This window comes from Hippocampus comes, unplaced genomic scaffold (genome assembly GCF_001891065.2).
Source record: "Hippocampus comes isolate QL1 unplaced genomic scaffold, H_comes_QL1_v1.1 scaffold25, whole genome shotgun sequence".
Classification (NCBI taxonomy): Eukaryota; Metazoa; Chordata; class Actinopteri; order Syngnathiformes; family Syngnathidae; genus Hippocampus; species Hippocampus comes.
In genome coordinates this window covers 1032362-1054363 of record NW_017804844.1, presented here as the reverse complement: position 1 = coordinate 1054363, position 22002 = coordinate 1032362, and the positions used below count along the sequence as shown (strand labels likewise).

Genomic DNA, 22002 nt, shown 5'->3' with positions numbered 1-22002 from the left:
CGAGTAATTTGTTGAAAACGTAACATACGCACCACCAATTATTTATTTGTTGATTCACTTAAAATTGCCCTGGTTTTAATCAGCGAAATGTCTATTTCTAGTATTAAAAAAGAATGCACTTCCGGTGTTACATGCCAATCAAATCGAGTGGAATGCGACACTGGCAAACAAATGGTCCTAGCAAATAAAGTCCAATGTACTGTTCGGACAGGGGTCTTTGGTTTACAATTGAAATCGCCCTAATTAATCACTAACTTAACGCAGTAGCAAAGTCCTAATTAGTTAAAAACTTGTAGATCGTAAACAAAGCGATCAAATGAAAACCAGTAAGCCTGTGCAAATAAAGCAACATTTTTGTTCACATAACAGTCACATGTTGAACATATGGAAACACTTAAGACCAATGAGCAACACTGTGGGTTCCCTTTTATTCTTAAAATTTTATGTACAAGTGCGACTGATTTGTTGTTTTAATGTACATTCAATATAGAAAGTTTATATACGCAATATTACATCGAACATGTCACAAACTGCACTGGTCTTTCACACAGAATCAAACATCATTCGTTCTGTCGACACAGCAGAAGCTCATTTCAGGTTAAAGTTGTTATTTACTTATAAATATTCTAGTGCTTGTTTTTTCATTCTTGGAAAGGGGATTTTTTTTTTCATAAAATTACGGGGGCAGCCATGGAATGATGTAGGAATAGAGATCAAAAAGGCGGCATCTACAGATCCTTTAGTTGAAAGGAGGAGAAATCTCATTTGCAATTTCCTATCGTAAAACTCCAAAATTGAGGCCGACAACTTTGAGGGGGGCCAGCGGAGCCAATCAGGACATTGCAAGAGGACAAGGGAAAAGGAGAAGAGACTCAATCAACTAAGAATAACAGTCTTCCGATAGTTTTCCCGTGGGAAAAACAGAAGGAAATCGACAGTAAAAAATATCTTCATACAAAAAGTAAACGCTTCTGCTTTTCATCGGAAGAAAGGTGTATCACGGAAACAAAACGTGGCCCATCTGTTAAGACCAATTTCAAACAATTTACGAGGTGCCGGTCGGAGAGGGTAGGTGGGGATACGGGGAGGAGTCACCGACATTCTCCTCCCCATCTGCATCCCCCTCGTGCGTTGTCGGGTGAGGGGGGGCCAAACAGGCCAGCCTGGGTGCCTGAGCCTGACTGTGGCTGTTGCGAGTGCCCGTCCTCCCCGTCAGCCCTGATCGGCGTGGTCGCTGTCCACCGGGGGTGGGCCGCTGGGCAGTACGGTGGTGCCGCTTCCTGCTGCCGTGAGGTAACCGGCTACTCCTGGCCCTGGGGGAGTTGGTACGATAGGGCAGAGATACAACAACTATTATCATAATTGGGTCTTCTGAGCACATGGGACACAGTACCGACTATCAGACGATGAGCGTTGGAATAACTGAAGCTGACAGAGCTAATCGCTATTCTCGTCCAAAACCATCTTATTTGCATGTTCTTAGAGCCTACATATTGGACGACCTCAACTGGTGGTCTGTGTTATCCACAAGCCTATTAGCATCGCGCCACTAAGTTGGCGATCCTGCAGTCACGAGAGGCTTTAAGCAGACATATTTTCAGTGTTGTTGTTCAGGCTGTGATCCATGTTAAATGTGGTGGAACGAGGATTGGCAAGGAGGCGCCGAGGTGGCAAGACAAGGAATGGAATGGAGTGGTGAACAGGCAACGTGGGGGCCATTAGGAGGTCCGAGTCTACCTGCATTAGTGCAACAGAGAGAAGGGCTCTGAGGGCCCAGCCGGGGAGTCTAGAGCCCCCCTCGCAGTGGGCTGCTGGCGGCCAGGAGAGAGGGAGTGGAAACCCCTGAGGAGCAAACGAGTAGGAGGAGGACAGAAAAGAGAGAACGGGAAAAGGCAGAGGCAGGAAATTGAGGGATTTGGCAGTGGGGGGGGGGGGTTTGCACTCAACACCAAGGCGTGTGTGTTTAGAATAAAGACGTCAGAATGTGCCAGCTACTTTTGCAGGCAATGACAAGCAGAGCGAATGACGGGAAAATACTCTACCTGTCAGGTAGCCTGCGGTCTGAGACTCATTAATGAAGAGATCGTGTTTCTGGTCCTTGAAGGCACTCCACACGGAGGACTTGGCCAGGATCTCGTTCACCTGTTAAAAAAAAAAAAAATCGATGACATTGTCTGTTTTAGAAATAATGTGGCCCTTTAACACTACACCTTAGAGGGGGACTAAACAGCAAAATCTTCAGAGCAAGAATTCATATGTGCCAGCACAACAGTTACTCTGATCAATGTTGTATGGTGGAATAAGAAGGACATGGAACTGGAACAAGTCATCAATTTAATGAAGCAACCAAAAGTTTAACATGCAGAGCTAAAGCCTCAGACCTGTTCTCCATACTGCAGACTGCGCGTCATGGACTTGAGCGCTTTCACAATCTGGGCCTTGGTGGCCGACGGGTTGTCCAGGTTCTCCAGTCCAATTCCTTCCAAGAGCCTCAGAAGGTACGGAACCAGGTCCGCTCTGAGAGCCTGAGCAGCGGGAACCACTTCATTTCAGCCAAACGTGTTCCCCAATGCGATGCGGCCAAGTGTCGTTTACCTGAGCCACCAGTTCCGTCTGCTCCTTCTGGAACATGCGGTTCAGCGCCTCGCAGGCCAGCCCCGCCATATCGGTGCGGACTTTCATTCCGGTCATCAGCGGGGCGATGGCCTCCAGCGCAGACATGGAGCGTACGCAGAGCTACAAAAACACATCATCAAGTAGCGCAACCAAAAATAATTGGGTCGAGTGAACCTTGGTCAGATTGTGAATCACCAAATGATAACTTCGAAGTATGTGCGCCTATCTACATACAGTGACGTCTTGAGTACTGCTCTGTGGATCATGATTTCACCAGGGAACAGTGTAGACATCGCAAGTACACGCTAAGCTAGAGTAATTTTCGGTATTTTTTTGAGGAGGATAAAAAAAAACATGCATGTGAGTCTTGTTTTTTCTGTTTATGTGCATTGTTGCACCATTTGTGTTCAAATTAGCCATTGCTTAAATAACATCGCAACACTGATGCTAGTTTTGTTAGCCAGTCTGCTGCGGTTTGCGTTGTGTGTTAGCATTTAGCTAGCAGACTTTTTTTCAATCATAGTTTGGGGTACATTTAGGGTATAAAGTTTTCACATTTTTTTGTTGTTGTCACTATTTTTCTTTAGCTCTTGGTCCCAAACCAGTGTAAATGGCGAGGTTTGACATGCGTTTAACGAGAGGGAGCCGTTTACCTCGTTATCCGAGAGCGCGTGGATGAGGCGGATGGAGCTCTTGGGAATGGCGTTGTTCTTGTGGTTGAGTGCGGCTAAGATGCGAGGCAAGTGACCAAGAGGCGGAACCTGATCGGCCAGCTGCGCCTGCGTGCTGAACAGACACACCGCTGCCGTGGTGACCGTCTCCAGCGCCTCCCCCTAAAAACCACATTTCAACAATGAGCACAAAAAACTGGTGTCGTTTTATTTTATTCCTACAACAGAAATCCCGTGTCCAACTCACATTGGGATTGTTCTTCTCCAGTAACTCCGTCAGGGTCTCCAGGAGCGACACCAGGAAGTCTCGAGGCTTGCGCAACACCCAGCCTGGCTGCGCGATAAATATACGCAAGAAGACTCCGCCCACTTCCAGTTCGCCCTGGCCGGCTCCGTAGGCCACAGTGAAGTCCTCTGGCAGCTGAGCACAAACACGCAAGGTCATCATAGTGATAACAGTTATTGTAGTCGTAGTAGCAGTTGGAGAACCAATGGCAGTTAATTATTAGCTTGTTTGTTAACTAGATTGTAGCTGGAAACTCATCTCCTGGTCACTATTTGCCCGGCAACAGCGCCAGCTTCTGATTGGCTATCGTTCTAGGTCACGTGACGCCGACAGTGGCTCGGCCCAATTTGGCGGTGGGTCGATTATCAGTATGTGCGTACCCCGTTTTCGAAAACTTACTTTCCAGTTGACGTCAGGATTATCTTTCTGCTGTTTAAAGTGCCTGGGAAAGAAAAAAAAAACAGCATTGCACTCTTTGGCTTTTTCTGTCTTTCCAGACCTTCACTCTTTAACTTGGGGGACTTACTCGAGCATCATCTCCCGCACGGTGGTGGACACCGTCTCCCGAGAGCTGTCGTTCCAGATGAGCTCGGGATTCTCGTGCGTTCCCTCGAAGATGTGCACCGCCGCCTCGGCGTTGTCCCGCATGGCGTCCATGAACACGCTCGGGAGGAAGCGGATCAGCGTCAGGCGAACCTGGCAGATGAAAGAAAGAAAGAAAGGAAGGAATGGAAATGAAATAATTTCACGCGGGTGGATTCTGTCAACCAAGCAGGTTTGCGACACCCACCTTGGGCCCGACCAGCTTGTCCGAAGTCATTTTGGAGAAGAGCTCAGCTGTCTGTGTGCGAACCTGAGGGTGAGTGCAGTTACAGAAGAGATCGAGCAAGTAGATGAGAGCCCCTGTTGGAAGAAAAGAAAACTCATTAGCGTGACCAATTGCAGAAGAGTTGATTGACAGGCAGTACACTTCAATGCTCTTCTACTAGATGGCATCAGAAACAATACAGAAAAAGACCGAAGAAACTTTTTTGAATGTAAAATCTTTGCCTCGGCTTCGAAAAGGTTGGCAAGAAAATGATTTTGAGCAATCTGAGAAAAAAAAGGTGGACACAAACCTTTTGCCATTGCCTCTTTGACTATTTTGGTGTTGGATGTCAAGGCATGGAGCGTTTCCAACACCATTTGCCTGCCTAGAAGAACACACGTTGACAATGAGGACCCCAAAAATCAACAAAAAGGACATTTTTCTCAGGGTTCTTATTCTTTACTTGATGGAAGGGAGTGCAGCAGCAAGAGAAGGTTGGACAGCACCAGCGACTCGGCAATGTTGCTCACACATTCTTGATTCGACGTCACCGTGTTGACAACCTGCGGGGAAACCACTTGAATGAAGCGATACCCAAGGTACTTGACGATTACGTTAGGGGATGTTTTTGTACCTCGAGGACAAGCTGCTGCACCCTGCCGGCGCCGTGAACCCGTAGCAGGGAGAAGAGCAGCTTGAAGTGGCCGATGCACTCCGTCTCAGAGCCTGGAATGACGAAAGGGTCGGGGCAAATAACGTCATTCGTATCAGCTGAGAAGTCAGCGACAAGACACGGGCGGCGTCTCACCGGGGTTGTTCTTGATGACGTTGCGCAGAGCCTCCAGAGCCATCTCGGCGAAGCGGAGACGCCCGGCGTGCTGCTGGGACTCCACCTTGTTGCTCTGGCTCATGGCCAGCAGCGTGTGCAGGTACTGCGCTTGCGAGCCGACGTAGTCCAGCAGGCTCGCCGCAAACGCTTTGGGATACTGCATGCGAGAAGGAAAACAGACGCAAAAACATGTGACTTGGCTTCTTAAAGAAATGTACATTTTCAGGGGGCGGCCCTGTCTCATCTAAGTCATCCAATGGACGCTATGAAAATAAATAAATAAATAAACCTGCAACTGTACTTGGAAGAGCTTACCTCAAGTGGGAAAGTTGGTTGTTCGTTGTAAACGCGCACAAAGATCTCCCCGACAATCAGCTCTTTGCTGTGCTCGCTGAATGCGAATTCCGCGCCAAAGCTCTCATCGTTCTCCCCCTGCCCAGTGAGAACGAAAGGGAGATTAGGTGCGGTAAGATAGCCAATCCATTTTCTCGTAGGGGACAAATACATCACACTAAAAAAAGACATTTGAGAATTTTTATTGGAAATCAATCATGAATTGTTTAAAAAAAAATGCCTACCTGCACACACGTCATACAAGATGAAACTGTCATTTGTCTTGAATGCCAAGAACCCACCACAACTTTCGGGTCAGCTCGATTTGGCTTTTTATGAAACATTAAAACGTCAACTTCTTCTCCCTCTGAGTCGTCTCCTGTCTCGCCTTGTTCTGTCTCTGCTTTTTCTGCCTGCCTGGCTTCTGTTTCTCCTTCCTCACGCTGTCTTTTTCTACCACTGCTGACCCACAGCAGATCCTCTCAGAGAAAACATGGAAACTGTGATGCAGGCGAGCTAACCACCGTTTCGCCGTGCTGGCCAACTTAGATACGTCACTTGCAAGGCACCGCCAGTGTCATTCTTACTCTTTTAATGTTCCCCTCTTGTTGACCCTCCAGAAACTCCAACAGCTCGGCTCTTGTCCCGTTGTTCCAGATGAGGTAGGGGTTCTCCGTGTTGCTGTTCATCAGTTTCAAGACCTTCGAGGACCAAACAAAACTCAGTTTGGGTGTCCTGCGCGCAGCGGCGCCGCTCGTCCGCCGGTTCAACCAACCTCCGCAGAAGATCCCATCCCCAGTTTCCTGGAGATGTACGGCGTCAGCATGGCGGCCAGGCTCTTGCGGATGCTGGGGTTCTCAGGAGGGGTGCTTTCCACGCCGTTGGTCTCGGGCGCGGGGTTGCCGCCGTGCGGCATCGGCAGGTAGCCGCCCAGGCGGCTGAGGGACACCAGGCTGAGCTTGGCCAGGTGGTTGGCCACCTCCTGCTGGTTGGTGTCCTGGCTGGTCTGGACGCCGCTCTCCTCCAGCGTGTAGTCGTAGTTGAAGAGGTGCACCAGCAAGTGCCAGAGCACGCCGGCGTGATACAATTGCGTCTGCAGGAAGAAGTCCACCGCGAAGGAGCTGACGCATTGCACCGCCAGGGCTGCGGTTTTGGGGAGACCCTGACGGGAGGACGACCAGAACACACAACAAGTCTCTTTTTGGAAGACAGTAAACCGTTGCTCATTCACAACATTCACTGCCTTGGACATGTATTCCAAATACCAGTCTTTTGATGGACAGGCAGATTCCGTCCAAATTGCGATTTTGAGTGCTAACCTTTCCATAGTATAAGATGTGACAGAGGTCTCTGATGATATAGGGCAGCTCGATCATCTTTTCTCGGCATTCCTCAAACTGCGCGGCCACGCTGTAGCACTTGCAGATGTGCCCGCACACCTGAGACATATTACGGAGTCCATTTTATTGAGCTGGGTTCTTCGTAAACGGGCAACAAGGCAAGACGGGTCCAGGGTTGCGTACCTGAACGGCCATGTCATCGGCCTTGCTGGATGCAGTCAACACGGAGACGCAGCGGGAAAGTGCCTCCAGCAACACCTGAGGATTTTTCCACAGTGCACGATCACAATCCTTCATGGCTCTACAGGTTGGACGCGCTTAAAAAAAAAAAAACAATGAAAATCAGAAAATAAAGCAACCTCAATTCCATTCTCGCGCCGCAGCTCCTCGGCGTTGAGTGCCGAGCAGTTGACGGTGTGGAAGGCGAGTTCAGCGGCGGCTGGCAGGAGAGGGGAGGTCTTGGAGAAGAGGTGGTCGTCTTGGGTCTCCATGGTGATGGTTTTGATGAGCATGGGGTAGCCAGCGTACTTGTAGGGCTCAAGCTCTATTTGGAAAAGAGAACACATTCACACGAGTGTAGTGATTGCCTCAATGAAGGTGTTCAAAGGTGCTAGGATCAAGAATTACAAACACAGTATGCTCCGTTTTAACACTTGCTGAACGCTTTTTTTTTTTAAGACTTACTGCTACACCTGCGATGCAACTAGTCTAATGCCCTGCCTCACGCTCGGACATCTGCTCTTTGGCCTATTTTCCTGCCACTTCTCCTCCCTCCTGTGTTGCTGGTCTCTGTGTGCATACCATCTTTGTGCCGGTTGAAAAGGATGCTTTGGGTCTTGAGGATCAGGATAATGTTTTCCGGGTCGGGCCCATCAAGGACCCGTGCCGATTTTGTGCAAAGGAACTCGTACGCCTTGTTGACTTTCTCAAACATTTCCTGAAAGAGTGCGGGGGAAAAAAACATGTGGGGATTAAACAGCAACAGTGAGCGGAGTGTGTGAGAGGCGGAAGAACAAAAACAAAAAACACACCCTGCCATCCGGGTTCTTGTCTGGATGGTACTTTTGGGCCAGCCTGAAGTAAGCTTTTCTGATCTTGCTCTCTTCGTGCCTTTAAAAAAAAAAAAAAGGCCATAAGGCAATGGAGTGGCGGTCCAAGACTACCACATGTTTGAGAGTGAAGGAAGCAGACTCACATCCCTTGTCCTTTGGGGAGGTTAAGGACTTCGTAAGCATCATCTATTGACATGGAGGGAGGCTTCTTCTCCACCTCCCTCTTCCATGCTTCGAGGGTGTCCTTAAGCAGCTTCACCTAAGAGGTTAACAAAGTTGAAATAAGTGATTCGCTTAAAACATAGCATCAACTCCAGGTATACATACAGCATCTCGAATAGGCCAGTTGGGGAAGTGGATGGTGTCACACAGGTGTCTGAGGTAGTAGATGTTGCAGAAGAGCTCGTTGTCCAGCTGGGGGAAGCTGATGATAGGGATGGGGCAGTACTGGTAGAGGGCGCGCGTGTTGCTCTGCAGCCTGGGGCTGAAGTCGGCAATATGGGCGGCGATCTTCTCGATCATCATGCGCCTGAAAGACAAGAGATGGTCAAAGTAGGGAGCCTCGGTCAACGCACCTTAAATCGAGGAGACTTGCTTCCGACCTCATCTCACAGCTCCAGATGGCCTCCGGGGTGTCGAATTCTCCGAGGAAGATCTCCGAGAAGCGCTCGGCCTCGTAGTTCTCCAGGTAGCACACCATGGCTTCGGGAAGGGCCGCGCCAAGAACGCTGCGCTGCACAATGTCCTGGCCTTTGGACTTACGACACAGGCAGGCGTCATTTCCAAAGATCGGTTCGATTTCCGAAACTCAAATGTTTTCAATGTTCAACATGTGCATGATGATTTCATGCATGAATTCAAACGGCATTAAGTGTTGGGTGTACGCATTAGCCAGCAGAGGGCAGTCTAATATGGAGACATGGACATGCATTTGATGATGAAAGACAGAAGAAGAGCACTGCAACTAAGTTGCAGCAATATTTGTCGTTTTTAGCAGAGGATAAAGAATATATGTTATGTTGTTAAGTATTGTATGTTCTGCCTGCATGTGTGCAAATGTCTTGAGATCATAATTATTTAGGCTTTAAAAAAACAATACAGGCAAATCTACGCCAACAGCAAAGGTTCACTGTATTCTAAAAATAAGACATCTTTTACCTCTTCTGATTTAAAGGCTTGTTTCAAGTGAGTGTACTTCAGGAACCTAAAAAAAACAAACAAAAGTTTCACATCATGCTTAATTGCTCCAAAAGCAATACAACGTCGAAGCAGATAAACAAAAGCGCATTTTGCACCTCGCAACAGGAAGCACGTTGGAGCCCGTGTACATCATGATGAAAAAGAAGACTCCTGTCAAGTAGAGTCGCTGCAAGTTGGGGTTGTCCTGCATCACCAGGTACAGCACATTGGCCACCTTTTCCACCAGGATGGGGTCAAATGTCAAGAGGAGCTAAAAAAATAACAATAATAAATCAGGAGAGGGGATTAAAAAAAATACAGTAGAATTCGGAAAGCTAAACGCGTCTACTCAATGATTCACATTATACCTGAACAATGTGAGGGAGGCAAGCGCTGTCACTTATCATCCTCTTGATCTTTGGTAATGGGCGAATAATGGAGTTATCTTGATCCCTGGGGGGAACAAACAAAACAAAACTCAATACTCTCCATGGTTATGAATTACTATCATAATGATACATCCAGAAAGCTCTATAGACCTGCTGGGGTAGTAGGAGCACATGGTGATGAGCATGTTGAGGATGAGTGTCGCCAAGTCCGTCTCGTTCATCACCGCCTGCCCTGTGGCCAGCAGGCACCACTTCAGCTGCGGGATGGCCTGCAGGGGGCGCCATCCGTCCATGCCCTGGGCCCAGCAGCGCGTCTTGGCCGACAGGGCGCCCGTGGTCCAAAACTCTTGCATCTGAAATCATGTCGCATGGAAAAACGATGTCATGAAAAAGTATCTCAGAATAGGGAAACACATTCCCTGTGAATTTGATTAGGAATAGTGATGTGTTATAATGTGTCTGAGTGGGTCGTTCGGAATTGTGATGTCAGTTTGGCTAATTTACATCATCCCATCATCACCTTTTTGTGCCCCTGACTTGGCAGCTAGACAGGAAAAAGATCCAAGCCACTTTCAAGTGACTGCACTGTCAAAAGCACAGCATTACAATCATAAGGTAAGCAGAGCTGCATTGAGCCTTGTAGGATAATCCGATTAGTGTCAGCTTCTGATGAGTGGCACAAACACGATTCCTCTGTGTGATTCTTAACGTGGCGGTGGAGGGCAGGGGGACATTTGTCTTTGGTCATGTGTTCGATGGAGGATCTCAATCAGAGTGTATGGCAAGAAAGGCTGGTGAGTGACATGGGTGTCAGCGAAGGAGAGTAAAGTTTTTTTATTATTTTTTTTTCTAAAATGGGTTAGTTTCAACCTAATTGCTCCATGAGGTGTTCAGACAAATTGTGAAATCAATTCAAAATGTCTCCGGGTAAAAACGAATCCATACCTCCTCAAAACTGAAAGGTCCTCTTCTTTCCTTGTCTGCATTCCCAAAGTACCATTCCTTCTCACTCTCCCGCTTCATGTCAGGCGCCGCTTCCAAGACGTTGCTCTGGGGAAAATTCAGGACACAACCTCATCGACTCCGCAGTAAAACACATTTCAGTAGGAAATCATGGCCAAACATGTTTACCTGGAGCGGCACCGTAGCTCTGCTGGTATGCAGATGAGCCAAGGTGAGCAGGTCCACCAGGATGCGCACCCCATTTGAGTCCATTATGTCTTTCACGTTTTTCTGCAGCAGAGGAAAACGTGCGGTTCGGTAAACGTTCTTGCGGAGAGAGAGAGAGTTCACATCTTTAAGTCGCTTACCCTGTTGAGGATCAGCTTGTTCAAGAAGAGGATGAGTCTGTCCCTTTCCAGCTTGTCTGTACACTGCAAAGAGCCAATTTCAATTTCAGGCAAACGCGGCATCACAAAAGCAAGCCTCTCGGGCCGCTCGGTGGCCTGACTCACGCGGTCCAGCATGCCCACGATGTATTTGGTATCTGTGAAGGGCCCGATCTCTTCGAAGCACTTGCCGTACACGATGGTGAGCGCCTGGAGACACAGGCACTTCATGGCGACTTTGGGCGTGAGCAGGAAGCGATGGTAGAGCTCGTTGAAGAACTCGTACCTAGAATAAGACGCACAACGGTCACCCTTTGACAATAAGGAGCAGAAACGTCACCGCTCGTTTGCTTACGATCTTTTGATGGCACTCGATTCGGCATTTTCATCCTCCTCCAGCAAGAGGCGCAAGTAATAGTCACCAATCTTGATCTCATCGGAAAGGCACTCGTATTTCACCTGTCAGCACATTATGACAAGTTTGCTCTGTTAACTTGAAAGCAAACTCTAGAAAAGCTCATATGTAATCCAAAAAATAAAAATAAAAAAAAAAATAACTCCAGGCTGGTTATGAACCTCGAACTCCTGGTGGTTCCAGGAGATGACGGCGGCGTTGCCCAGCTCGCGGTCCACGTTGAAGGCACGCATCTCCCCTTCCAGCGCGTCCCGCAGCTCCTCCCTGGTCTTCAGATTCCAGATGAGGTTCGAGCGTGCGTGGTCAAGCTGGAATCTGGAATGGACAACACGACTCATCATCATGCAGTTCCTTCGTAAATAAGTCGACTCAAAGAGTTCTTGGTGCAGACAGCTCCGCCTACCTGTAGTAAAAAAGCTCCCAGTTGGCTTCGATCTTGATCCGCTGTCGTCGCTTTCTCAGGATGACTGGCTTTTGATTGGCGTTCTGCAATTGAATGCGGAAAAAAAAATATATTGTGACTGTTCAGCATTGAAAATGTATCCGGTTCCAACAAATGGCGCCGAAGAAAAGCGTTGACTGTACAAGCATGGATGGAAAACTTGCACGGCGGGGAGAGACATTTTTGAGATGGCGGCATCAGAGTGAAGGAAAAGACAAAAGGACACCAAAAACACAACCAGCAATGTGCAAACAAAAGTAAAAAAACGCAAACTCTCAAAAAAATCTCTGTACAGTGAACCCTTCCAGCTGTGGACATGTTCCAGAACTCGAATGCAAAGTACAACTGTCTGACCGCGTGTCGACAGTCACCATCATGAACGAATTTAATTCAGCCTTCCAGCGCCCGTTGCAACCAACTGGAATCCCCCCACAGGATCCACACAACCGCTGGTGCGCTTTCAATCACTTTAACAACGCAGTCAACACAAAGCACATTGTCACACCTGATGATGTCAAAGTCAAAAATAACCCCTGTGATAAACGAGAATGAACGGACTGCAAAAAAATATATAAAAAAAGTTTGTCGCCTTGAAGATGCTTTTTTTTTTTTTTTTTTTTAAACGAGAGGAAGGAAGCCACGAACAGCACACGAGGGACAACATAGCAGAAAAGGGCAACGATCCCGTCGGCCAGGACTTACTCACCAGATTATTTCTGTCCTGCTACAAGTTTGACAGCAGAGGGGAGGGGTGGAGACAACAGAGCGATTATTGTTCGGTGCACTAAACACAACAAGATAGTGGCTCCCCCCCACCCCCCATGTGGGTTGCTGTTCAAGAGCGCTGAGGTTCAGCCACAAACCGACAAGTACAATCCTCCTAACCTCCTTCTGAGCGATGCCCATCTTGTCTCTCCAGTGCATGAGGACCAGATCCGCCTTCTCCTTGGCAAACTTCTCCACCTCTTTGGCTGCTTTGCCAGCTATCCGCTGCCACTCCGGCACCTTGTTGCGGTTGAGTAGGTCCTACGCCGGGAGGAAAAACAGAATTCCGAAAAGAGGGCGGGTGGATTGTGATGTCATGTGCGAGGTGGTCGTCACACTCACCGTGGCAATTTTTAAGTTATCTCGGACGTGCATTCGATCCACGTCTTTCTCCGGTACCGGATCAGGACTATCCATGTAAGCAAGCAGGCCCGTCGGCTACGAAGTGAACATGAGGGTGATCAGCTGCTGAATCCAACTTGCGGAGTTGGGAATGACAAAATCAGCCCCAAAAAAAAAGTGATTCAAAACGTTACCAAAATTCTCTTCAGGAGGCTCATGGCGACGGGGTTTTCGGCGGTCCACAGTCCCACCAGGTGACGGCTGAGCTGTCTAAATGGAGCAAAGACAGGAGACGTGTTCAATTTGGGCCCTGCTTCGTCGCTTACGGCGCTCTCTACGACCTGTTGGTGAGCATCCTTTGGTCGGCGCTGATGGTGAACAAGGAGGTGTGCAGGTGGCGAGGCAGGGCTCCCTCGCTCAAAGCCAGTTCTTGCATTTTGGTGGCGATTTCCTTATCTCCTTCCTTTGGTTGGAAAAAAATGAGAGCGTGACCTCGTCCGCGAAGCAATCAAACCAATTGACAGTGCGTTACCTCAATGATGGCCTTCATCACCAGTCCAGCTCCCTTCACGATGGCCATGGAGGGATGCTACAAAGAAAATGTATATATATTTTTTAAAAAGGAAACAATCAACCTAAAATCATTCGGAATTGTTTCATTTCAAAATTTTACAGCAGGTATTTTTTGTGATCATCTGTTGTGAAACGTTATGGTGTTAAAAACAAGATACTAGGCACTCTCACAATATTCCCCAAAATACTGAGGTACTTTAAAACATGATTAATCATTTTACTCATTATCGAAAGAGCATTTCTTCGCTACATAGCTACCCTGAAACATAATCGCATTTCAAAAATCCACTTTGCGTAAAGAAACACTTGGCAGAGGTCACCAATGAACCCGATGGCGACCTGGAAGAGTTTGAAGAGCGTGCGTCCGTTGGCGGCCACCATCTCCAGCAGCATGTCGAACTGCTGGCCCTCAGTGGTCTCGCTGTAGGGGGCGCACAGGGCGAATGTTAAAAAATCCAGCAGGGAACTGATGACCAAAGCCCCCGTTCCTTGGTCCTGGGGGAGGGGGGGGACAAAAATAGTCAATGGAATAAAAACAATGCGCCATTTTGACCGTCATCATAAAACGGACATACCACATTGGTAATGAATTTTTCAAGCAGGTTTTCCAGGAACTTCTTGGATGACAACAGAGACGCCTTGTTGAGCTGCTCCTGCCTCAGGTCGTAGTCGTCGTGCATGGGCTGAGTGAAAGACGAGGGAAGCGGTCTTTGGTTTGTACTTGCGCGGCCGCGTACGCAAAGGCGACCAAAACGCTACTTACACACATCAGGGCGCAAAGCATGTCAATAGCAGCGTGCGTCACACCGTTGTTGTTCCTCTTTAAAGCTTTCACCGTCTTGACTCCTAATTTCTCTCGGAACCTGAAAAACATCACAATGCACTTCACGTCAGATCCGACGAGACGTTGGACAAATGATGGGGTGCCGAAAACTGGTTTGGGTGTGGATTTAGGCTTTTGGTGATGATACTCGTGGATTAAAGGGGACGTGTTATGTCATTTTTAATAGCTTTGAAAGTCGCTAAATTGGCGACACCGAGCAGAAGCCGCTTGCTTCGCTGCCCCTCGTCGTCATGGTAAAAAAATCTGTGTTGCTAGCAGTAGAATGGGGAGGGGCTAACCGCGGCTGATTTCGCAAACAACAGGGTCGCCCCCTCAAAACAGGCCAATGTCATGTGGCGGATAATCTCAGATAATTCCAGATCCTCTGAAGATTTGTAAAAGTTCTGATCTTTTTTTATTTGGTGAAAGAAATACTGTCCCCTTTAAAATTGCGGTTACAGAAGGGGGGGAAACTTTTGTCAGCATTTCCAACATATTAAAAAGCTAAGGAAGACACTTTTTCCTGTCATACATCTCAGTTGGCCCAGAACGACGCAAAATACAAAAAGACTGAGGACAAACAACCGAAGAAGACAAAGCGAGACTGGGCAGAGAAGAATCTGGCAAAGAGATGCAAAAAATAAAATAAAATCAATAAACAGACAGTGTGAAAGTAAAAGGAGTGCAGGCGGGAAAGCGAGCCAGACGCCGGGCAGACTGAGATGTATGGATTTCATATTTACGTTCCGTCTGTGAGTCCAGACCCTTGACCAGACCTTGGGATGACAGAGCATGCCCGTTACTCGCAGCTGAGTCTTGACTGGACAAGGCATGCACCGGGTGCGCCACTGTGAAGGCGGCGGCGGCGGCTCTTACTTTGGCAGCTGAGTGAAGGCCTGGAAGCCGGCCTTGGAGGCCACCAGGCGGCGGATCGCCTGGAAGTGGCTCTCCAGCTCGGCGTTGAGAGCGGGCAGCTCGGCGTCCTGCGACAGGAGAGCCAGGACGGCGTTGTTGATGAGCTTCTCTTTGTTCTCGGAGAACAGACCCTTGAGAAGACAAAAAGAAACAAAAAAACAAAATGGTGAGCTACTTCCGCCCGTGTGGACGCAGGCACGCTTCTTAAAAGGTACTCACGTCTTGTGTTACTGCGTGCAACACGCCACTGTAGGAGATGTTGGCGTTGAATCGGTATACTGCGTCGGCAAAGTGTCCGTCTGAGAAATAAAAGAAAAAGTCGGTGGATTGAAAAAGGAAAAAAAAAAAATAAATCGCCATGAAGCTTTCCTGATTCATCCATCTTATGATGTTGAGTTTAAAAATCTAGAAGAAAGAAAAACTAAAATGTACAAGAAAAATGTAGCATCAAAATTTTCCGCTGATTTTTTGCTTTTACATTCTTATTTTTTTTATATTATTTTTAAATGTGCAAACGTGTCCATGGATCAAGACAGTATTTAATTATTGTAAATAGTTATCATACAATGCAATTGTTTTTAGTTATTTCAAACAAGAATTAGATTTTTTTAAAAATTAAAATAAAATCATGATTTTCAAACTGGTGCATTTTTCATGCAAAATAAGATGAAAGTTAAATATATTGACAAAATCTCGAAACTGAAATTAAACAACACGGTTAACACACAAACATTTGGCAGTGTTTCATCCTGACGCAAGCAATTGAAGGGGTTCATGAATGCCACGAGCGGCGACTCACTCGGCGGCGCGGCCAAGAACTTGAGGTGCAGACTCTCCACCTCCTCATCCACGGGCATGCTCAGGAGGCCCCATCGCTGGCCGCGCCGCGTGGGCGCCATCTTGACGCACACGTCCCTGTTGCCCGACGCGCGCACGCCGTCCAGCAGGCTGGCCAGCAGGGAGTCCCTGCAAGCGCATGGGGGGGGGAGGCCATGAGCTAAGTCAATGAAACGCACATCTTGACCGACGGGTTCAACTCGGTTGAGTCAAATCACAAAACGTGTATGGTATCTTTATAGCGGACAAGCGCTATACAAAGTGCGCGTACCGTTCTGTGGAGGAGAACTTTCTGATCTGGCCTCGGATGAACTCGACTGTAAACACCTGAGGATTGTCGACGTCGCAGATGAGCGCAAACACCTGTCGGGAGAGCGGAGAGAGAATCTCACAGATTTAAGTCTCCTCACTCCACATCTCAAACGTCAAACAATTGCGGACAAGGAAGCAAGGTGACACGAATGCTGTGAGCGGACCTCGCCAAACGGTTTGATGGTGACGATGTTGTAGGAAGCTGGATCCCTCTCCACCAAACACGTCTCGGTCAGCGCTAAGATTCGTTTCACAGGCTCCTGGAAAAGAGAGAGAAGGCTCCGCTTTAGTCAAGAAGATGAAATGAGCAGGTGGAGCAATGAGGGGCGGCGTCCTCACCGAGTGGCGCGGGGTGATCTTCTGCACCACAAACTCGGCCAGCGATGTGATGCTCTCGTCCGAGCTGTACTTCCCCAGCCGGTCCGTCACAAAACTCTCAAAGGTGAGCGCCTCCTTCCTGAGCCGCAGCATGATGCCGATGAAGTTGCCGGCGTGCTCGATGGCGCTGCGGATGATGTCGTCCCGATGCTCGGAGGCAAACAGATGCTGAGGCACAAGGCGCGGCGTTAAAAAGACATCTGCTTTGGGGTTCGTGAACAAATGAAGCGATTCTCATCGCGTACGCACCAGCCGGCTGAAGCCGCCGTAAAGGATGCAGAAGCCGCCCTGGTAGTCGGAGGTCTCCACGAAGCCCTCCACGTTGCGATAGTCGTAGGAGCACAGCACCCGATTGGTGTGCGGATCGATCTGGTCGATGCCGCCCGGCGTCACCTCCAAGCTGACGGGCTTGCGCGTGTCGCTCCAGTGGTGCTTGTAGCAGTTGTACCGCTGGTGGACGTAGAAGGAAATAGATTGAGCGAAAAAGGCGGTCCTGCGTGTTAGTGAGCATAATTCAGGATAAAAATGCAGATGTCGGGCTTTCTTTTCACTTTTTTTATAATCCATGAACAAATAATGCGCTTGGATTGGGCCCAAGAGGTGCAATGACCAAACTGATCCAGCAGGTGGCATTGCTGTAAAAAAACAACAACGCTTGCCTGCGTTTACAGTTGCAAAACATCACCACCACTGACAAAACTGGAGGGGGAAAGCCACAATTTTTTTTCAATTCAGTCTGATGAAAGTGTTTTTCGGAGGTCTGCGCTACTCAAAGTCATTCTGATGGTTCCCATATTCAAATGGAATCAAAACATGCGCGCGACCCTCTCTGCGGTGCCTACAAACAGTATTTACACACACATTTACACATCCGAGCAATCCTAACAACACACAGGGCTCTCATTGCAAGCCATAAATCTGACGACAAATCAGCAGACGCACTTAAACAACATGCCTCCCCCCAAAAAAAACGTGTCTGTTGAAATGCACACATTTTTCCGTTTTTTTTTCAGGGTGGAGACAGAAAATTACAGAACACAAACAGGTCGTTTAAAGTGGTTAGAATGTCTCAACCAAAAGCCGATGTAATTAACTTTGTTTGCTGAAGACATGTAGTTACTCAATATTCATAAGTGGACACTCTTGTACTTTTGGCACTTACCCTGCCGGTTATTTTCCCTTCTGAAAATTCCGTTCGGAATCTCTGTGAATGAACAAAAACGTGGTGAGCGAGGACAAAACGATCATCTCACGGAAGGCGTTTTGGATGGAAACGTTAGCACTTTGGCCCTCACCAGAGCTTCTGTGAGCAGCTCCGTCCGATGCTCGGTGGAGAACTTGAGCGTCTCCGACTTCTTGCCGGTGCCCTTTCGGAACGTGAGGCTGAACTCCGTTCCCTGGCCTTTCCCCACCGGACCGATTCCACAAATGTCTCCATAAGGCCACTGCGCAAAGGTTAAAAGCTATCACGGATTTTTTCCATCTGGAACTCGCGCGCCGCCGCCTTCTACCGTCGAGCTGTCACGAACCTGATTTGTGACTTCGAGCGTGGTGGGGTTGTACGTGGTGATGCCGTGAGTTCCGACGGAGAAGACGCGCTTGTACCTGTAACACATCAAAATATTCGGTCAGATGCGGAGGTAGACCTTAACCACAGGATGTGCTTATTTGTTGACTTGGTTTCAACCACCGCTGCATGCCATTTAAAGCCACATTAAGAAATATGTTGGGAAGCTTTCAAAAAAAAAAAATCCACTGAGACAAAAGAAAAAAAAAAGTGACATCAGTAGTCCAATGTCACTTTTTTTTTTGTAGAGTTTGGTTCATCAGCAAGCAGAGCGGCTCCTTCTAAGCACGCCAACCGAGTGAAACGCTGACATCGGAGGTCTCGGCTTCACAGAGTTGACCAGCACAAGTCAAGACGCATCGTAGTGTCGCCGTAAATCACGCCTGCGTCAAGGACAACTGAAGCGCGTCAGTTGCATTCATGCTGACTATGAGACAGTACGTGGTTCACGTTTCCTTTCGGGCCAAGATTTAGATTTCACTCCACACGCCTTTTTTTTTTTTTTTTAAAAAGCTTTTCCTTCCACTTGTGATGTTTCATAACGCAGCAAGTTAAGCAACTTCCCGTGAGGGACAGAACGACTTCTGTCATTCAATATTATGCAAAGGCTTGCATCTGGGCGACCCTTTTTTTTTCCATCTTCAATCGAGACAAAGGAAAAAAAATAACAATAAATTAAGCTCTTACTTTCCCCTCCACGAGTGCTTGGTGGTGTAGTAGCAGGCCAGGTCCTTGTTGTCTTTCAGGACGTTCATCTTTTCACAGGACCTAAGGAGCAAAGCAGACGCCGGAAAGTTGAGAAGGGACAACAAGTCGTTCATTTTTTTCGCCAGGCGACAAAGTCCGAACGTTGTGCGGCCATCTGCGGATCGGCGTGACGGGCTTCGCATCGCGCCGACGCGCACACGCTTCGCGCTGCCTTTCGACATTCTGCGGCGCGATGGGAAAACCTCTGCTGGACTAACAGGTCGTCCGACCGGCGTCTCCGCCGCTGGTCGAACTGAAATCAATCCGGCCACTCAGAATGCATTATAAGTGGAGAATAAGGGGAGGGGTCAAGGGTCAAGAACACAACAATCACCTGTCGATAAAAACGACTGGAGAGCCAGCGTGGGTATTGATTGCATTTAGAAGGCCAGGGGTTAATAATAGGTAACTAAAAATTGATTCAAACGCCAGTATTTCCTCTAATAACGCGGAAGAAGCCACAAAAAAAAAAAAAAAAAAACAATCTACACCACACCTCAAATAAAAACCACTGTGTGGTGACTGTCGTAAGATTTTGACAGTGGTCTTTAAAGAAAAAGGATTCAGGCATTAAATTATGACAGAAAATATTTGGGCAAGTATTAGTAGTAGTAATAAAGCATATTATGTGTTGACTCTCCATTAAACGCCTTACCCCTAAAATGCAGTTTTCCCCTGCCTGGGATTCAGATTTTTATTAAAATAGACTTTGCACTAAGAGAATATAAACATATACGAGTCGGGATACTCGTGATAGAGCAACCGCACATTGAGGCTGTCAATAAATGCCTTACCCCGAAGACAGAGGTTTCCCCACAAAAATACGTATTTGGGTCCTTCCTGCAACCCAGACTTACATTGTTTGTTCAACGACTTTCCCCCATTTAGTACCAATAAATCCAAGCTGATGCGGAATAATTTCCGTCTCTTCTTTCCTGAGCAATCGACGGCTCCACTGTGACAAAAGTGGAGCGCGAGGTCCTGTGTCAGCATTCTGCCAGAATCCGGGAAAAGTCGGACGCCAGCTTTCCTTCCGCTACTCTCGGGCCAAATGGAAGAATGCCTGCACGACTGCTGCTGAAAAGTGGGCACTTTGACGAAATGATTCACAATCCAGTCAATCACACACGGACACCGGAACAAGCCAGTGCCAAAGTTTGCTTGAGGACCTTCACGCATACAAATTCACATTAAGGCCATGTCGGATCATGTGACAAGCCATTGCGGGGCCGGCTCCCGCTTCCTGTCTGAAGGCGGATCAATAGCGAAGTATTAATGGACCATCGGAAGAAGAGAGCAACATTTACACGCCAAGATCATCCGGACAGCTTGAGCACCTTCTCATATTTAATCGCTGATTTCATGAGAAGCATCCACATTGTTGAAAGGTGCCACCAAAACATTACTCAAGAGCCCGACGACTCTTGAAATGTGCCTCGTATGCATCTTGAGCTCATATTTGGTCGGCTGGAGCAGAGCCAGGGTGCAAGGTTCAACCTGGCCAAGGGCCATTATGGCACAGTGGGCCAGGAACAAATTGGACGTAGCAGCCAATTTATCCAGATGTTCTTTTGATATAAAGGACCCCATTAGGTAAAAATATATAAAACAGAAAATAAAAAACGTAAAATTGCATGTCAAGAATCGAACAATTTGTAAATCGTGATCATTTAAAGGGCCTTGTGGCGCTCCTGCTGATCTCGCTTAGAGGGATTGTTATCCTGAAACGATCTATTCTAAATCCTCTGGTTTCAGCCACTTATTGTCCGATTTTTGTAGTCCTCCATGAAATCACACTGACTGTCCTGGTATGGAATCAAAATAGAACCATTGGCAAACGTATCCTTTTCAATTGTCTGACAAGTTCCAGAGCAAACCAGTACCTGAATCAGAACCCATTTTTGTTCATGCATTTTCTGCTCTGTCTATTTGAAATAATGTCCTGTTTTGGAATAAGGGGATGCATTTTTTTTTTTTTGAAAGAAAACGTTTTCATCTGATTCGTCGACTAAACGAAAACATAATCAACAGATTAATCACGTCTGCAGCCCTCGTGTTTACATTGCTATGTTTTAGGTTACAGATACATGAGAAAAAAATTGTCATATACAGGTTTTTATTATTCAAAACTTGATGATGAGGAACTGAGCCACAATGCAAAGGGTTATTTGACTCTGAACCATGAGACGGAAGATGAAGTAATTAAGGCTGGCTGTTAACTAATCAGGTCTCTGGGTGTCATACATCAATTTAACGAAGCAGTCGTTCTCCGAGGAAGGCTGTAGCAGCTCATCGGAACCACTTTTGACAGTTTGAGCGCTTCTTCTTTGCGTCATGGGAAACGAACTTTAATTTGCTCCCTTGTGACAAGCGTTTGGTCACCAGGCTTATCAGTCGACAACTTCACTTAACTCGACTGCTGCACTGCAAAGCGGCCTAGGATGAGCTTGACTCATGACTGTCCGGTTTGGACGCCGTCGCCTTTCTACATCGCCGGTCACCCAAACGAGACCACTTCAAAGCACAGGATGTTTTGAGGGAATGTTACGAACACGAACGGAGTTTGGAGCCCCATCTTGTGATGCTAAAACTAGCGGCTAACTCGCGCATCACTAAGCTAGTCGCATTAGCAGCGGGTTCCAATTACATGGGCGAGATGTCTCCAACAGTGGGGCAAAGAATGAGGAAGCATTTACCTGTCAAATCACGAGCGGGTGTGAATTCCAGCCGGCCCTTGGCCCCCCGCCCTCCTCGGTGTGCTGCTGCCGCCTCTCGCTGTGGCCGCTCGGGTGCCGAAGGTGCTCGCGTTACGCCGTCGTTTCCCCCCCCACAACGGCGCTCAGGACGCTGCCATATTCATCCGAGCCAGAACGCGCCAGTGCGCATGCGCCAAGTCTGCCTGTCATGCGGCGGTCAGCTGATTGGCTTGTCGGAACGCGCAGAGTGGCGCGAGCTGATTGCAGATCAGCTTTCACTCCGTATGGGCTCTTTTTAAATTGAGGAATACGGAAGAAACTGATTGTGGAGCAGTTGTAAAGGCTTCGATCGTGCCTTT

General features: G+C 47.8%; 1 protein-coding gene across 5 annotated transcripts; it reads right to left on the bottom strand.

Moving 5' to 3' along the window:
• Positions 1-404: 404 nt before the first annotated feature.
• On the bottom strand, positions 405-21841 carry dnajc13 (DnaJ heat shock protein family (Hsp40) member C13). Of its 5 annotated transcripts, XM_019875159.1 has the most exons (58): positions 21644-21841; positions 18888-18968; positions 18163-18238; positions 17929-18078; positions 17796-17837; positions 16883-17083; positions 16595-16801; positions 16420-16515; positions 16215-16306; positions 15906-16072; positions 15326-15405; positions 15068-15237; positions 14935-14967; positions 14132-14231; positions 13944-14051; positions 13708-13863; positions 13328-13384; positions 13137-13258; positions 12990-13065; positions 12796-12891; positions 12574-12714; positions 12395-12412; positions 11650-11732; positions 11408-11561; positions 11187-11290; positions 10958-11117; positions 10814-10876; positions 10635-10736; positions 10449-10553; positions 9654-9856; positions 9483-9567; positions 9231-9385; positions 9094-9139; positions 8538-8692; positions 8263-8464; positions 8079-8194; positions 7915-7993; positions 7685-7820; positions 7243-7427; positions 7067-7141; positions 6863-6982; positions 6319-6705; positions 6131-6244; positions 5526-5642; positions 5190-5367; positions 5016-5107; positions 4845-4944; positions 4692-4766; positions 4364-4476; positions 4100-4269; positions 3973-4015; positions 3535-3708; positions 3270-3449; positions 2596-2736; positions 2382-2525; positions 2043-2142; positions 1738-1842; positions 1214-1313 (listed from the first exon to the last, which is right to left on the bottom strand). In XM_019875159.1, the coding sequence occupies exons 2-57, from the start codon at positions 18953-18955 to the stop codon at positions 1787-1789; spliced, it is 6768 nt and encodes a 2255-aa protein (XP_019730718.1). In that variant the 5' UTR covers positions 18956-18968; positions 21644-21841; the 3' UTR covers positions 1214-1313; positions 1738-1786. The 5 variants fall into 5 exon arrangements, with proteins under 5 accessions (XP_019730691.1, XP_019730697.1, XP_019730706.1 ...); XM_019875132.1 differs by lacking the exon at positions 1738-1842 and having other exon boundaries at positions 405-1313; XM_019875138.1 differs by lacking the exon at positions 1738-1842 and having other exon boundaries at positions 405-1313; positions 12395-12409.
• Between the last annotated feature and the right edge of the window lie 161 nt (positions 21842-22002).

What these genes read in the sequence shown, in the direction of transcription:
- dnajc13 (XM_019875132.1), bottom strand. Translation starts at nt 18,955, where the DNA reads ATGAACGTCCTGAAAGACAACAAGGACCTGGCCTGCTACTACACCACC. An exon ending in TCTGGACTCACAGACGGAAC is followed by an intron (nt 14,232 to 14,934) that starts GTAAATATGAAA and finishes GATGTTTTTCAG; the next exon opens with GTTCCGAGAGAAATTAGGAG. An exon ending in TCGTGGGCATGCTGGACCGC is followed by an intron (nt 10,877 to 10,957) that starts GTGAGTCAGGCC and finishes GGCTCTTTGCAG; the next exon opens with TGTACAGACAAGCTGGAAAG.